This window comes from Mus pahari, chromosome 19, assembly GCF_900095145.1.
Source record: "Mus pahari chromosome 19, PAHARI_EIJ_v1.1, whole genome shotgun sequence".
Taxonomy (NCBI): Eukaryota; Metazoa; Chordata; class Mammalia; order Rodentia; family Muridae; genus Mus; species Mus pahari.
Window position 1 is genome coordinate 20,747,807 of NC_034608.1, and position 11,584 is coordinate 20,759,390.

At 58.4% G+C, this 11,584-nt stretch overlaps 1 protein-coding gene across 2 annotated transcripts; it reads right to left on the reverse strand.

Annotated features, from left to right (window-relative positions):
* Positions 1 to 2,052: 2,052 nt before the first annotated feature.
* Positions 2,053 to 10,525, reverse strand: Erf (ETS2 repressor factor). 2 transcript variants are annotated; one of them, XM_021218828.2, is made up of 4 exons: positions 10,051 to 10,230; positions 5,535 to 5,769; positions 5,073 to 5,188; positions 2,053 to 4,967 (listed from the first exon to the last, which is right to left on the reverse strand). In XM_021218828.2, exons 1-4 carry the CDS (start codon positions 10,070 to 10,072, stop codon positions 3,685 to 3,687), a joined length of 1,656 nt encoding a protein of 551 aa, XP_021074487.1. In that variant the 5' UTR covers positions 10,073 to 10,230; the 3' UTR covers positions 2,053 to 3,684. The 2 variants fall into 2 exon arrangements, with proteins under 2 accessions (XP_021074487.1, XP_029387870.1); XM_029532010.1 differs by lacking the exon at positions 10,051 to 10,230 and adding an exon at positions 10,502 to 10,525 and having other exon boundaries at positions 2,793 to 4,967.
* Positions 10,526 to 11,584: the final 1,059 nt, after the last annotated feature.

Sequence of the window (11,584 nt, forward strand, 5' to 3'; positions counted from 1 at the left end):
GGAGAAGGAGAAGGAGAAGGAGAAGGAGGAGAAGGAGAAGGAGAAGGAGAAGGAGAAGGAGAAGGAGAAGGAGAAGAAATGGGGTCTTGTTCTGTAACAAGGCTAGACGCAAACTAGCAGCAATCCGACTCAGCCTTCCCAGTACTGAGGGCAAAGACACACGCCACCACACTAAGTTCAGGGCATCTTTTTGCAGGAAATGTTCCAGACCTCCAAATGGATTCCGGTGGGCGATTAGAGACTGGAGGAGCTGCTGTTCTTAAGGCCAAAAATCATTGTGACATCCCACACAACCAGGATCTAGGACAACAAGTTTGATTAGATCATGACCTGTCCTCTGGAGGGGTTCTGAAGCTGAACACTTAGGAGCCATGTGACTAGAAGTGATTTGAAGGCCCAGCAGTGGCTGGACATGCCTTTGATCCCAGCAGGCAGGGGCAGGCAAATCTCTGTGAGTTGGAGGCCAGCCTGGTCTCCTTATGTGAATTCCATGACAGCCAGGGCTACACGGAGGTACCCTGCCTTTTAAAAGAAAAAGAAAGGGACTCTGGGGGTTGCTGCTGAGACTACTAACCAGTCCTGCTTCTTTCTTGCAATGACAACATCCGCCTTTCTGCATCACCCCACTAGCAACTCAGCTGCATCTATGTTGCCAGGAGATATGTCTCATCCCAACTTCCAGAAATAACCCAGTGGTTCCCACCCCAGGGAATGGCTTACATCACCCAGGAGAGGGAGCAGTTGCCCACAAGCTGCCACAGGAGCCTGTTTCCTGCCAGTCTCCCGGTCCTGGGCAGCATCTCAGGTTGGAGCAGGGCTGACACCTGCCGAAGTTTAAGTGCAGGGATGGGTAGCCAGTTCAAGGTTCCTTCTCCCTCGGGGCTGCACAAGGTGGAGTTTTATAGTGAAGCCAGTCCAACAGGCCTAAAGTTCTCAGTTCCCACTCTTATCTCAACCACATGGCCTTGAGGGAGCCCCTTTCCCCTTTCAGGGCCTAGGGCATCACACCTGCACTGCCCAGGTGGGGCCCGTATCCTAAAGCTCCCAGAGCCTGGCCTCTTCCTGATTGTTGTATCTCCTCAAAGACTCAGCTCTCCAAGCTCCTGGTTTCTTAGCTCTATAGGCTCCTCATCAACCAAATTCTAAGATCCCAGATCCCTTGATCTGGACTCAAACTTTCTGTACTCCAACTGGCTTTCCACTGGAAAATCCAGTTGTTAAGACATTAGATTAAGTGCTACTTTGTTGAATAGCTCAATTCTAGGCCTACCGGCAAGTTTAATGAAGCCCTTTGTTGTTGAATGCTTAGAGAACTCGATCGTGCTGGGGCGGGGCCTGAGCTTGGATGTATGTGTGTCTGTGTTTGAGAGTGCACTCAGGCCTTTTAATCCCAGGAGGCAGAGGCAGGTGGATCTAAGTTGGAGGCCAGTCTGATCAACAGAAAAGTCCCAGGACAGCCAGGGCTACACAGAGAACCCATCCCAGAAATAAAAAAAAAAAAAAAAAAAAAAAAAAAAAAGGAAAGGAAAGGAGAAACTGAAATGCTTGAACACTTGGCACACAGCAGGTCAGGTCAGTCAAGATCTTAACGCGGGCTGGGCGTGGTGGCACATACCTTTAATCCCAGCACTCGTGAGGCCGAGGCAGGCGGATTTCTGAGTTCGAGGCCAGCCTGGTCTACAAAGTGAGTTCCAGGACAGCCAGGGCTACACAGAGAAACTCTTAGATCTTAATGCAACAAATCCCTCTTAAAACCTACCTGCTTGGAGGGGGGGGGTGCATGCAGGAGGTGGGCTAGTGGGACAAAGACTACCGATTACTTTCCAAGGTTTCTCTAAGATTCAGTTTTATTTGGGCTGGCAAGACGGCTTGATGGCTAAGAGCACTTGCTGCTCTTGCAGAGGACCCAGGGTCGGTTCCTGGCACCCACAGGGCAGTTCACAACCATCTTTCTGTAGCATCTGAAGCCCTTTCCTCTCCATCTCGGACACAGTGCACGTGACAGTGCGTGGACATGCATATAGGCCAAACATTCATATCCATAAATGTAAGATTTCTCAAAAGATCTTTATGAATGTGTCTGAGTGACAGACCGTATGCCAATGAGCGCTTACCAGAAGCTCCTTCCCCTGGGACTGAAGCTGTCACAAGCCACCCCACATGAGGAACAGACGAAGTTCTCTGAAGAGCAGAAGTGCCCTTGAACACAGAGTCGAGCATCTCTGCAGCCCAAGGGCTGCATTTCAAGACACTACAAGCCTCACGGTCAAAGGATCCCGAGCAGGATAACATCACACTTCCCTTTCACATGGTCCAGGCCTCAACTTTGAACTTCCTACCTCAAGTGCTGGGAGGATTACAGGTGTGGACCACTAAAGCCTCCTCCAAGTACATTGGAGGGAGATGGGGAGGACTCAAAATCCGTGACCCTTCCTTCCCAGGGGACCTGATGGGGGTGGTGGCTTAGCAGTCAGAGCTGGAGGGCAAAAGCTATTCAGGTAGGAGAACCAGGAACAGCAGGGCCATGTTAAGGGTCCTAGAGGCAGATGGGATGATAAGGAACCAGTCAAGGAAAGGCAAGACTAAGGAAAGCCAGAAACCTTAATCATCAGCTCTGAGGTTTGTGACATCTGAAAGTAGGCCAATAACTCCCCAGGCCTAGTTGACCTGTTCGGGTGGAGTCAAGCCTCCTGGCCACAGATGGAAGCAGGTGTCTAGACCTGTCCAGAATTAAACCAAGTCTGTGTTGATACAGTGGCTGCACGCAGCACTAGGAATAGATTACCACTTGCAAAGGTCCAAAGTTTTATTGTTTTGAATACATTCTCCAGCAGCCCCCTCATGTCCCACCCCACCCTCCATTCCCAATACAGAATAAGGCTTGACCGCAGCCCTCCAGGCCACCCCTGGGGCCCCAGCTGGGAGGCAGAGAGGGGCTTCCAGTTTGGTTTTGAGAGACAACCCCCTCTTCCTGTCCCCTGACCCACCTGCCCATGGGCCAGACCTAGGAGCAGCAGGGGTGGGCGTGAAGGGACTGGACCAGTACTGGGCGGTGTAGGGACAGGCACTTGTAGAGATTTGTGGCCCACAGGCGGCACCCCTCACCTTCCTCTGCCTCCTACCCCACCACCCCCCACAGAATTTTTGGTTTATAAAATTTGTCCCTCCTGCCCCTGCTGCAACCTTGTGGGGTATAAGAAACCCAGGCACTCACAGCCCCTGGAGGGGCAAGGAAGGCAGGGTTAGGGGTGGGAGAGGGGCACGGAGGGGGGAGGACGAGGTAAGAGGCAGAGAAGAGGGAGGGAGACACGGCTTTACTTCCTACGATTGTAATAAAAAAGTTCCTGGGTTTGAAGGCCAAAGCCTCTGTTCAAATAGAAATCCCCAGAATGGAGGTGCCCCCCCTTAACACCCCCTCCCACCCCCCACCACCACTTTGCCCAGAACTTAGAAACCCAGAGATGAGGAGTAGATTAGCCCCCATCTCTGGGCACCCACCCACCCTACCATTAAAAAAAAATTCAGTTTTATACAAAATGTGGGGGAGGAGAAAGGGAGGAGGCAGGAAGAGACTAAAGAGAGCTGTCCTCACCTCCGGGGCTTTGGGGGGGGGGCGGTTAAGGCAGCAAAAGCTCAGGGAGTGGGGTGGGTAGGGGTGGCGCACGGGGCCTGTGTCCACAGCTCTCAGGAATCTCGGTGCTCCAGCGAGAGCTGGGCTGTGGCATGCTGGAGGTCAGAGCTCACCCGTCGTGGGGTAAGGGGTCCCCCAGGCTCCCCGGGGCCCATGTCCCCACGCACCTTCTTGTCCTCACCCTCATCCTCAGGGCCCCCAGACAGGCACCCGCCCCCCTCCAGGCGACAGTCTTCACTCCAGCGCCGCTTAAAGCGCAGTTTAAGGGGCATGCATTGGGCCGCCCCTGGTGCCTCTCCCGGCTCTGGCTTGGGGGGAGCGGGCGGGGCACGGGGGGTCTTGAACACCTCCCCATCTTCCTCATCTTCATCACTGATGTCAGTCACCTCCACCTCCTCCGACTCGCCTTCTGAGATGGGCTCCACCTTAATCTGGGGTGGAGGCGGTGGGGGGGCTAACGCGCCTGCCCCCTCAGCCAGCCCACCCGAGCCACTGCAGCCACTGCTCTTGTCTGTGCCTCCTGGAGCCTTCTCTCCAGCTGCCCGCTGCCGGCGTCCTAGCGGGGGTGGCTGCAGCTTAAACTTGAACGGGGATGAAGAGGAGGAAGAGGAAGACGAGGCTGAGGAGGGGACCGGCGGGGTCTCCGGAGCCATGGGCGGCAGTGGGCACTTGTCAGGGCGCTGAGGCTGCGGCACCACCAGCCCTGGGTAGTGCAGGAAGGCGCGGGGACTGAGGTGGTAGTTGTAGACGCTTTGGGTGTGGGCCTGCAGGTACCGTTTCATGTCCTCGGGACTGAAGGAGAAGTGGGAACCTCCCCCTGAGCCACTAGGGCCCCCGCCACCACTGGGGTACATAGGACTCAGCGTGGGTGAGGGCGTGTAGGCCAGGTGGGTGGGAGTCATGGGCAGAGCTGGGGAGAGCTGAGGGGGTAGAAGGGAGCCAGGCCCAGCCAAAGGTGACACAGGGAAGGGACTTAAGGGCTCAGGACCACCCCGGGGCCGAGGATAGACACGGAAGACACCAGGGTCATGCGGGAGGCGGGCCAGGGGGGGCCCTCGGAAGGCACCCAGCTCCGGAGGGCCAGGTGGTCGTGCCCTGGGGTCCTCTCCCAGAGGCTCCTCCAGCTCTGAGGTGCCGTCACTACAGTCACTGACTGAGCCTCGGCCCAGGCGTCGCGCAACCACAGCAGAGAAGAGAGAGGAGGAGGATGAAGAACAAGCCGGTGGAGATCGGGGATCCTCGGTGGGGGACAGCACCTCGGAGGGTGTTGAGGGAGGGAATCGGAAATGGCTGCCGCCCGATGGCACTGGAGGGGCGCTTTGGGGAACTGCACCCCCTGGCAAAAGAAGGGAGAGTTGGCATCATGAGCTCTGGCCTCCTCTGAACATAGAGAGCCCCACCTCTTCACCCCCCCTTCAAGACACGCAAGCCAGACACTCACCAGCCAGCCCCACATCGATGAAAGGGTAATTAACCAGCACCAGTTTGTTGAAGTTGAACTTGTAGGTGAACCGTTTCCCCTTGGTCTTGTGCAGAATGCGCTTGTTGTAATAATAGCTGTGGGTATAAAACACCATTGGGCCATCAAGCTACCCTCCATAGGACCCAGGCACCATGATGTGCGGCTGATTGTCATGCATAAAGGGTACCCAATAGCCTAGAAATCAAGTAACCAGAGTGGACCACACTAGAGGCTCTAGCTACATTTCTTTGCCTGGGACACCTCTGTATGACCTATGAGTTCACAAGACTGACAGGACTTGCCCAAGGCCCAAGCTTTACACAGCTAGAGGATCTAGCATAGCCAGCTAGACATCAAACCCAAAACCTGTCCTCATGTATTAGGAATTTCCAACCATAGGGACCTGCCACTTGTCCTCTGGGGCCCACAGCCCCTTCTCACCGCAAAGCCCGGCTCAGCTTGTCATAGTTCATCTGGGGTTTACACTTTCGGACCCCCCAGAGGCGGGCCACTTCATCGGGGTCCTTGATGACAAACTCCCCGTAGTCCCCCTGCCAGGCGATGACGCCCTGGTACTCCTCTTTCCGAAGCAGCTCCAGGATAAAGTGCCACAGCTGGATCTGCCTGGAGCCAGGGGATGACTCCGGCTTGTAGGCCCAATCTGGGAAGGCAAACCCTAGGGACAGGAGACAGGGGGTTGCCTGGGGTCAAGATGCCAAGGTGGGGGCTCTGGCTCCTATTGGAGTTTATGTCCTGCCCCACCCCTCAGTCTTCCACGTCAGGAAAGTCCTCTTTCCTCAGCCAGATGAAGACCCAAATCAGAGAGTAACAGAATGCACATCTGCGTGAGGGGGCTAGACAGGAGCTGGGAGGAGGGGAAGCTGGAGTCCGCTCCAGCGACACCGGGAGAAACAGGAAACCAACGGCGGCGGGTCCCGGGGCCAGTGCCAGGGGGCCAGGCACCAAGCCAGGATGGCGGGCAGGGCTGCCAGTGAGGGAGGGTGAGGGGCAGAAAAGGGTACACGTGGCCAGCAGGATGGGGGCACAACCCCCTATGTGTACCCCAACTTCCATTCAGAGCTAACAGTGCCCCTCAGCCTCTGTGGTCCTCCCCTCAGAAACATATATGGTCTTTCTCTCAGGTTATAGAAGCGCCTACTCCCACCCAGGACTGGAGAGTTGTTTTTTTTTTTTTTTTCTTAAAAGGACCAGGCCGGGTGGGGTGGCTGGTTGACGATGAGGTCAGCGCTTGCACACACAGAGGCTTCTGTCTTCCCTTGAGAGTGAAACCCAGACTGTCTGAGAGCCCCCCCCAACCCCCACAGCACTGGACCCTCTGAGCCAGAATGCCCTCCCCAGGTCTACCCTTAGGACCTGGATGGAGGGAGCCCAGCCCAGACAGAGCATAGGCAGGCTCAGAACTGTCATCTTCTAGCCTCTTCTGCCTTCTCATCATCCTCGGCTAACTCTCAGCCCACCTGCTGGCCCGCCCCCAGCATTAACCTTGGGTGGAGGTTGGTGGCGGCGGGCTGACTTGGTCCCTGGAGGGGGTGGGCAGCCTGGGGTTGGGGGGGGGCTGCGGTTGTTGTCATTTCCCAAACCCCCGGGTAATCAGGGGCCATCAATAATTCAGCACTAGGCAGCCGGTAATGGAGGGGTGGGAGGAGGGAAAGGGGAGGAAGGCACGGAAGAGGGGAGGCAGATCAGGGGCCCTGGAGCCACTATAGAAGGAAGACCAAGGTATATGGTTAAAAATGGGCGGGGTCCAATTCAAACAGAAAGCAAGCAAGACTCTGTGCAAGATTCAGCCTCCCTAAAGCCTCAACCCCAATCTGAAATCCAAAAGTGGCTCCTTTTCCTCCTTCAGAAACCACCTTTTCCCAATGCATAACTAACCCAGTGTTCCCCTGAACGGGCAGTCAGTCGAACCCTGGGCCTAGGTAAAAAAGGGTGACCTGCTCAACACTCCACATGCCCCATTCAGAAATCCCCACCTCAAACCAGCCAGCCACTGCCAGGTTCCAGAACAGGGCTTCCAGCTGTGTAGGATGTTGGTCCCAGAGTCCTGCCCAGGCGGTCCTCCTCAGCTTAGCAGTGACAACCCGACAACCCCTTCTAAGGACCCCGGCATCTGCAGCCCTCATCCTTCTCTTTGGAACCCAGGTGTTCAACCCATTATCCTTGTTCTGCTATAGGGAACCAAGGTCCTGCAGTATCCCTTGGGGTCCTGAGGTCTTCGAGAACCCAAGTCATCAAGTCACCCCTCCATATACCGTGGAACCACCTCCAAAAAAACTCCTGGCTCCCTTCAGGGCAGGAAGCTCCACGGACTCTCTTTATCTCAGCTCCAACCTGGCTCCCTGTCCCAAGAGGGGGGCTAAGGTCCCTAAGACATCAATCGGGAGGTGCAGGGGTGTACTGACTTCCACCCTCCCCCCAAAATTAAAGCCACCCTTCCCAGCCCACCAGCCCCAGCCTCCGTGTCCCGGTAACCAGGCAACGTGTGTGCAGCGACAGTCCTGGGAGCGGGGGAGCAGGAGGCTAAAAATAAACTTTGCAGAAGAGAGGGAGTGAGCGAGACTACATGCAACACAAAGGGAACTCGGAAAGGAGGTGGGGGGGCTCTGGAAAGGCCTCAAGCCCGCATTCTGGGAGCTGTCCCAGGGCCCTTGCTAACCTCCTTCCTGAGAAACACCACCCTCAGGGCCTGGACCCTGGCTGCTACTTCTGGCAGAGACCCCCTCCTCATGCCCAGGCCCACCCCAGCACCACCCTAGTACCGGCTTTCCTCATCGGACACAGCATACACGAGGGCCTGTTCCCAGCTTTGGGGAGGGGACGGAGTGTGGGTGACGTCAGGGTGTCTCAATGGGGCTCTGTTCCCCAGGCCTTGGAGCCAGGAGCCAGGCACGGGCAAGGAGACCATGTGTGTGTTGTATACGGGTCCACGTGCTTAAATCACGGAAACACCAGCTCTGCCGCAAGAAAGCTTGAGGGTGCAAGACCTCTCGAGCATGGGGGTCCAGTGAGGCTGTAAGAAAGCAGCTGCACTGAGAGAAGGGCTCCAGAAACGCAGACAGGGTGTAGAGGTAGCTGCAGACAGGAAGAGCTGTGATGGCTGGGTCCCAGAAGGCATACCTGGATATCCCAGAGTGTGCAAGCCCGGCTCGGGGCGTAAGTTCTGGGAAACAATCCCCAACTTAACATGACTGCCCAAACTTTTTTTATGGGAACATAGGGGTCAGATGGGGGTGGGGGTGGGTTGAGGAAAAATACGTCTGCCTCCCGGGGGGCCTCAACACCTCCCCCACTCCAGGCAGACCTCGATGGCGCCAGAGCCGGGAAGAAAACAGGAAGTGGGAAACAGCCACGGCGGAGCAGAGAAACGCCGGGATGGAGGATCGGATGGAAGGGCTAGCAGAGGCCGGCAGTCGGACAAACAGACCGACCTCGAGGCCGTTCCGGTCCCTCGTCTTCCCATGACAATCTACACATGACCGGGACCCCAGACAGGGTTGCAGTGGCCCTACAGGTTCCGTCAAGCCAAGGCCCATAACATAGAGGGAAGACAAGGCGGGGTTGTCTGGGCGCCTTGGTCCCCTCCCCGGGTGAGGCGAGGCTCCTGCTGCCCCCAGGGCCCGGCAGCCCCGGAGCCTGTGGGAGTCAGGGAGTGGGGAGTAAGTGGGACGCACGTGACTGACCCTATGGCACTGCGCACCCCTACCTCACTCCCGACGCCCCTCCTTGGCCCCAATCCCCTGGCGCCGGAGCCCTGCTCCGAGCCCTTTAAGAGCCGCCCCCACCCGCCGAGCAGGGAGGTGGGGTGGGTGGGCCGGTCGGGGCACACACCCGCACATAGGAGTCGGAGCTGCGGCCGCCGCCGGGGGAAGGAAACAAGTTTGAACAGCGGCGCCCGGCCCCCTTCCCCCTCCCCTCGTCCCCGCCCCGGGCCGGATTCCGACGGGGCAGACGGGCAGGGGGCGGCGAGGCCCCCTCCCCCCGCGCGCCCGGGCGCAAAGTCCAGCCTGTGCGAGCCCGGGGGCGGCGGGGGAGGGGAAGGGGGGAAAGTCCGAGTGGGAGGGGGGTTAATCCTGCTGCCCCCCGCCCGGCGATCGGGGGGGAGGGGAATCCTGGCCCCTTAAGGAGGAGCAACTTGGCGGGGAAGAGAGGGGCGGAGGGAAAAGACGGCCCGCTGAAAGAGGCGCAGGATCGGGGAGGGGGAAGGACGAAGAGGGAGCCTCTGCATTCCCCCCCCCATCTTTCCCACCCTCCTCAACTCCCAGCCTCCGCCCGCGCCGGAGGAGGGTACCCAAGTCTCCCCTGAGCCACCTTAAAGCCGCGCGTTCTAAGGTCGGAAACAAAAAGTTCCTTTTTCGAACGTTCGGGCTGCGCTTTGGAACTTTGCGACTCAGTCCGGGCGGGGGAGCGAGGAGACGGACGGGGGAGGGGCGGTGCAGCCCAGACCCCGAGTCCCGTGTTCCCCACTCACGCCCAGGTCCAGGCCATCCCGTATCCCGCTCACCGGGTGCTGGGCACGCGCTGCCGTGAAGGTCACGGGCCGGACCGCGCAGCGCAGAACCGAGCATAGCGGGTCCCTGTACAGAACCCCCACCTCGCCCCGCACACGTCCCGGCCCCCGGAGTGCAACGTGACAGAACGACAGGGAGGGACTCTGCCACCCCAGTGATCCCGGGAGAACCCAGGTTGCCGGGTCCGGGAAGGGAAAGCCCAGCACCCGCAGCACCCATACCATTCCGAAAGGATCCACGGAATTGGGGCTCCCAGGCAGCACCCCAGCCCGCGCCTCTAGAAGCAACAGGTCTCGAGTGCTTGGGGGTCCCCAAGAACTGGGTATCAATCGGGCTCCCCAGAACCCCTTCAGCCCCCACCCAAAGTTTTTCCTCCCGGTTTCCCGGGGCAACAAGTCTTCCCCCACACGTGCTGCCCCCGCCCCCACCTGTGTCCGCCGGGGTCTTCATGCTGGGGGGCCCGGGGCAAGGCGCCCCAACTCCGGGCCGCTTCTCCTGGCGCCCGCGTTGCCCCGTCCCGTCCCGCGCCCGTTGGGACGCCCTCGCCGCCGCACCCGGCCTCGCCTCTCAGAGCCTCTCCCCTCCCCGCCGCCGCCTCCCGGGTTAATATCGCACTCCGGGGCCGGGACGCCCACGCCCCCCGGCCGGCGACGTCACCACCGCGTCGCCATGGAGACACTGTGCCCGCCCCCTCCCGCGCACTCACACACGCTTGCCGGCGCGCAGCCACCGAGGACCGGCCGGCTCTTGGCTTAAAGGGGCCGCGCGGCGGGGGTGGGGGGTGAGAAAAGGGCAGGGAGGGGCTCGGGAGGTCCTGGGGGTCACGACCCTTCTTGGAGGCTCTAAGTCAGAAGAACTTAAGTCTTCAGCGCTCAGTACCTGCTGCCTCTCTTCTGCCCTTTCCTGGCTCCAGAGTTTCTTTTGGGACCTTTTTGGAGGAAAGGAATTATATGAAAGGGGACGATCAGAAATTTTTGTGGGGAAGGGGCAGAGTCTTCTCCGCAGGGGGGCGGAGTCTGGATCTTGGAGGATGATCAAGAGCACAGCCATTTCCCAGCCTGAGTTTACCCAACCCCCCTCAACCCCGAGCCTGAAAGAGGGCAGCTGTCCAGGGGTGGGGTGGAATGGGTGGGAAACATTTCCCAGCATCGGAAATGGGGAGGCGGCTGTAACCTCGACTCCTGTGGAGATGGGGGTCTTGGCCTTCCTGATAGACCCAGTCCAGCTGGGGAGGAAGTGACCAGAGAATGCATTCGGGAGCCCCCACAGTCACCACTGTCCCTAGGCTGCAGCTGTCCTGGGAACGCGGCCGGAGGTACCCCCACCTCCACACTGGAGCAGGGGGTTCCGGAGATAGTGCCAGGATGCTGGGGGCGACCCAAGTCTGAACAAATGTGCTCCGGAGGAGCACTGGGGGTCGCCAGGAGAGAGGAAGACGGGGCTTAAGACTAAAGGCCTGAGCGTAGGGGAAGTGTTAAGTCTGTGTTCGCTGCAGCAGATGGGAGGAATGGATGGAGCCTGAGGCTCGGGAAACAGGAAATCGGGGTACCGATCGGATGCAGGTAGGCAGCCTGCTGCTGGGTAGAGGGGAAACAGAAGCTATATTCTCATAAACTAAGCCTAAACAGTCTCAGGGAAATAATGAAAAATAAACCAACCGGAGTTACCAAAGGAAGAGATAGGGGGCTAGGAGATTGAAAAGATGGTGAATCAGAGCCGCGAGACGCGGCAAGCAAGAGGGAAGGCCTATCTGGCTCAGGCTATAGGCTTCAAACCCAAACTTCTCCGTTGCTGTCTTCTCCGTTTCTCCTATTCAGTCTTTAAACCAGCTCACGGGTGCTCCAGAGAGGTCTCATGCCTCCTCCTCAGGGAGACCATGGCCTCCAGGGAAGTGTCACCCCTTTGGGGAATTATGTAACCTTGCCTACGGACAGTGCAGCTCCCCACGGTTATTGTAACCCT

Excerpts from the sequence above, each read along its gene's own strand:
- Erf (XM_021218828.2), bottom strand. The coding sequence starts at position 10,072 with ATGAAGACCCCGGCGGACACAG. Across the intron at positions 5,189-5,534 it reads AAGCTGAGCCGGGCTTTGCG|CTATTATTACAACAAGCGCA; the intron begins GTGAGAAGGGGC and ends TTATACCCACAG. Across the intron at positions 4,968-5,072 it reads CATCGATGTGGGGCTGGCTG|GGGGTGCAGTTCCCCAAAGC; the intron begins GTGAGTGTCTGG and ends TTCTTTTGCCAG.